Here is a 4,432-nt window from a genome sequence, read left to right as displayed (position 1 = left end):
TACAGCACTGTTTCCCGGGCTCAGCCCCTGGGTTGAGCATTCCTCTTCCAAGCCCTCACTCCCCCGTCTCTGCCCACTGCGCCTGGTGCCCTCCTGGCCTGGCCACGTCCCTTCGGTGCCAAGCTGGCGCCTCTTCTCCCTCCTTGCTGCTTGAGCCCGAGCAGTGGCTCTGGGTGAGCCCATTTCCGTGGGTTTCCGTGTGCTTTCAGCCCTGGGGGAGCAGCCTCACGGTGCTGGATGGACGGAAGGGCTGGCACAGTGGTCTCACCGAGGCCGCTGAGGAAGCTCTGCCCCCCCCCCCCCCCCGCCCCGGGATCCTTCCAGCCAGGCCAATAGGCTCCCTCTTCCTTGCACCTCCCTGTCCTGTAGGGACGCTGAGGCCAAGAGGCCTCCTGGGCCCCGCCCGGCCTGGGAGAGACAGACAGGCACACAAACAGCATTTTGTGCAAAGAGCGCTTCTGAAGAAGCGGTGGATCTCTGATGAGCAAGACCAGTCCAGGGAGAGGGCGGGGCTTGGTGGTCCCTGAACCCCAGCCCCGCAGTGGGCCTCCCCAGGGACCCTGCCAGACCGCAGGCCAGGCCCTCCGTGGCGCCATGCTCCCCCCTCCCCCCCCAGCACTCTGGGGCACAGCCTCCCTTGTCTGGGGAGACGCCCCAACTTCAGGGATAGAGTCCCAGGCCCATTCCTCCCGATGGGACGTGTCCTGTGGTCTGCCCAGCCCCGGGTCATGGCGGCTTCCCCGCCGCCCTGGGCCTCCCTGGACCCCACTCTCAGGCCGTGCGCGCACCCCTGTCCCCGCCCGCAGCCGGCCCCAGACGCCAGCCCCATGAAGCGCTCCATCTCCACTCTGGCGCCCCAGCGTCCCCCCGTGGCTCGTTTGTGCAACGCCGCCCTGGACCGCGCTCCGGCCAGCCAGGCCGCCCCCCACCATCACCACCGCTGCCATCGCCGCAGGGACAGGAAGCCGAGGTCCCTGGAGAAGGGGCCCAGCCTGTCCGCAGACATAGATGGCGGTGCGTGCGAGGGGTCTCTCGAGGGGCGGTGGCTCGAGTTGGGGGTTCAAGAGCACATGGGAACCCTCTTCCTTTCTGCACCTCACAACCCCACAGCCAGCCCTGAGCCTGAGACCAGGCAGGAGCCCCCCACCCAGCTCTGCTCTGGGACCCTCTGCTGGCCCTGGGGGGCCAGGCCGGGGTGGGGTCTGTCTCGCCGCCGGCTTGGCTGTGCTGACTTCTCCTCTCCCCGCGCCAGCACCCAACAGCGCCGCGGGGCCAGGGCCGCCCCCGGGGGACGGGCCAGCAGGCTGCCGGCGGGAGCGCAGGCAGGAGCGGGGCCGGTCCCAGGAGCGAAGGCAGCCCTCCGCCTCCTCCGAGAAGCAGCGCTTCTACTCCTGCGACCGCTTTGGGGGCCGTGAGCCGCCACAGCCCCAGCCCTCCCTCAGCAGTCACCCCGCGTCGCCAACCGCTGGGCAGGAGCCAGGACCCCCGAGACAGGTGCGTGGGCCTCAGGACCCCGCCTCGCCCGCGCTCCCTGGGGTCCGGGAGGGAGCCGCTTCCCGTCCTGGTTCCTAGGCCCAAGCCTGCCCTCCTTGCTTCCCGGGCCCGTCCATCCTGCCGGGCGGAGCCCTGGCCCTCCCGCTGTCCAGTCCCTTCTTTGCTTTCCTTCTGACTGAGCTGGGCTGGGCTGTGGTCTCCTGGTCCCTGGCCCTGTGCCTATCCCTTGCTGTCACCACCATCCCCAGACTGCCATCCGACTCTCTTGGGGCCGCCCCGGGTCCATCCCAGCTGCCCGCCCCCGCCCCCCCGCCATGGCTCTCCGCTGCGCTGTGCTCTGTTCGCCCTGTCCTTTGACTGGGGGTTGCTGTGTTCCCGTTTCCTGCAGGGCAGTGCTTCAGCGAACGGGAGCCCCCTGCTGCCAACATCTGGTGCTAGCACCCCTGGCCACGGCGGGCGGAGGCAGCTGCCCCAGACCCCGCTGACGCTCCGTCCCAGCGTCGCCTATAAGACGGCCAACTCCTCGCCCGTCCACTTTGCTGGGGCTCAGACCAGCCTCCCTGCCTTCTCCCCCGGCCGGCTTAGCCGTGGCCTTTCAGAACACAACGCCCTGCTCCAGAGAGACCCCTCAGCCAGCCCCTGGCCGCCAGCTCTCGGATCGGCTCCGACCCGTACCTGGGGCGGCGTCTGGACAGCGAGGCTGCTGCCCGCACCCAACCTGAGGACACGCTCACCTTCGAGGAGGCCGTGGCCACCAACTCGGGCCGCTCGTCCCGGACTTCCTACGTGTCCTCCCTGACCTCCCAGTCGCACCCCCTCCGCCGGGTGCCCAACGGCTACCACTGCACTCTGGGGCTCAGCTCTGGCGGGGCCGGCCGGGGGCGGCGCAGCTACCACCACCCCGACCAAGACCACTGGTGCTAGCCGCACCGCGACCGGCGGGCGCGTCCCAGGTGATGAGTTTTATCATCCGCGCTGGGCTCCGGGGGCGCTCGGGCGCTGAGGCGGGGGCCGCAGCCCCGGGAGGACCGCCTCGCCCCTGCGTCTCCTCCCTCGCGCTGGGTGGAGCGGTTTGTAGAGGGATGTGGCTCCCCCTCTCCCCCTCCCGCGCTGCCTCCCTGGGTCTCACAGCTCAGAGCCTACACAGGACGCGGCTGTGTGTGCTGAGCGGCACTGGGTGGAGGACCCAGCATCCGAGGTGTGTGCTGGGAACGTTTTGCAGGAGGTCTGAATCTTGTGAGGATCATCCTTCATGCAAACGTGTGGTGCAGAGGGGCGGGCGAGACCTCAGGACAGAGTCGGTGGTAAACCGAGCAGGTCTCGTCAGTCCCCGCACACCAACAGTCCGGTGGCGCCCTTCGTACCTAAAATGGCAAATAGGCACTAGAAACACACGCCGATGCTCTGTCCTCTCCCAGACACAGTCAGCCCTGACAGGGACCAAATCTGGACAACGTTCTTGCTGTTGGTTTTGATTTTTAGTCACGACACCCTTCACTCGTTTGTTGACTCTATATACTTGATCAGAAAATAAAAATAAAAAACCAGAATAATGGGGAAGGGAATGTTAACATGACTGTAAAACATGAAACCTATAGGAGGACCTCAGCCTCTCAGGATGTGTGTTCTCGGCTTGCTGGAGGACATGCTCTGTGTCCAGTCCAGGCGGCCGACCAGACCACCCCGGCTCCCGCGGCTCTCGACCAAGTGCCTGACCTCCTAGCCCCTCGCGCGGGCCCCCGGGGGCGGGACGGGAGGCCTGTGTGGACTGCGAGTGGGCTTTGTGGAAACTGTTGCAAACAGCAACTGAGTAGAAAGCGGATGTAATGGAGAACGTGCAGAAAACATGCAGTAGGTCCGTCGTAGTTGGAATGAAGCGGCCGTTTGCCCTTTTTCCTCGAACCAGTAGAGGCTGCAGGGCACGTGTAGCATGGCCCGCGCGGGCCGGCCAGTCTTTCTACACCCGATTCTCAGGGACGGGGTGCCTGACAGGCAGGGCGCAATCTCTGTAGCTGTGCAAGTTTCTTTTCACAGAAGACGCATCGGGGAGAGGCTGGGGGGAAGCGGGGGAGGTTGGATGGGTGGGGGCAGGAGGAGTGCCCGCGTCTGAGCGGATGAGGGCAGCTGGGAACCAAACGGAAATGAGGCCGGAGCTCGGAGGAAGCAGCAGCTGCTGCAGCTGCTGAGCTGGGCGTCTGAGCCCACACTCTTTCTGGCACAAGAGGTGGGAAAGCAGGCAGCCAAACGAAGCCCCGCTTCAGGGCCACATTCAAAAAAGGCCACTGTTGGGACGTGGTGCATAAAGCACTGGAGAGCCTCTGTTTTGTGAACAAAAGGAGCATTTAGATGAGTAGATTCGGGTGTGTCCTCCGCAGTTTGAAATGTGAGATGATCTCTTTGCCGGACCATTTGAGTGTTCCCATTGGCTTTTACCCCATGATTCTCCTAAAGAGACTTGGAGTGTGATGTGTGTGTGTGCGTGTCTGTGTGTCCCCGTGAGTGGACGCCGTTAACCCATAGGGCTATGCAACGAAAGACACACGTTTTATATTAGAAATAAAACACACAAGACCGCCACCTGTTCTAGGGTTTGAGCATGATTGTGACCAAACCATTTTATAGAATTTCCTTACTCGAAGGCACAACACTCTGAAACTTTAAAATAACAGAGTATTTTACTCAAGTAAGATATAATTAAAATCGGAATCTCGGGCTGTGCATGTCATCCCTGGCTCCTGCTGCAGAGCAGAAGCTTGTGTATTTTGGTAGATGTTTTGTCTCTGGTCCCTCTGCCCACATTATTTTGAGTGTATTCATTCTGTGCAGAACCACAGCTGCTTCCCCAGGCCATGTTGGGCAGAGAATCCACTTTTCTGGACCCACCCAGCCATGCTGGCTTGTCTGGATTCTTCTAGACACTGGAATTGGTGAAAATTAC

At 63.2% G+C, this 4,432-nt stretch overlaps 1 protein-coding gene across 1 annotated transcript; it reads left to right on the top strand.

Moving 5' to 3' along the window:
* Nucleotides 1-728: 728 nt before the first annotated feature.
* On the top strand, nucleotides 729-3,538 carry LOC132595592 (voltage-dependent N-type calcium channel subunit alpha-1B-like). The gene is made up of 3 exons (XM_060293274.1): nucleotides 729-1,014; nucleotides 1,253-1,494; nucleotides 1,883-3,538. Exons 1-3 carry the CDS (start codon nucleotides 729-731, stop codon nucleotides 2,291-2,293), a joined length of 939 nt encoding a protein of 312 aa, XP_060149257.1. The 3' UTR covers nucleotides 2,294-3,538.
* Nucleotides 3,539-4,432: the final 894 nt, after the last annotated feature.

Source organism: Globicephala melas, unplaced genomic scaffold, assembly GCF_963455315.2.
Source record: "Globicephala melas unplaced genomic scaffold, mGloMel1.2 SCAFFOLD_219, whole genome shotgun sequence".
Taxonomy (NCBI): Eukaryota; Metazoa; Chordata; class Mammalia; order Artiodactyla; family Delphinidae; genus Globicephala; species Globicephala melas.
Note: the sequence above shows the minus strand (reverse complement) of the source record. Positions and strands in the feature narration are given on the sequence as shown.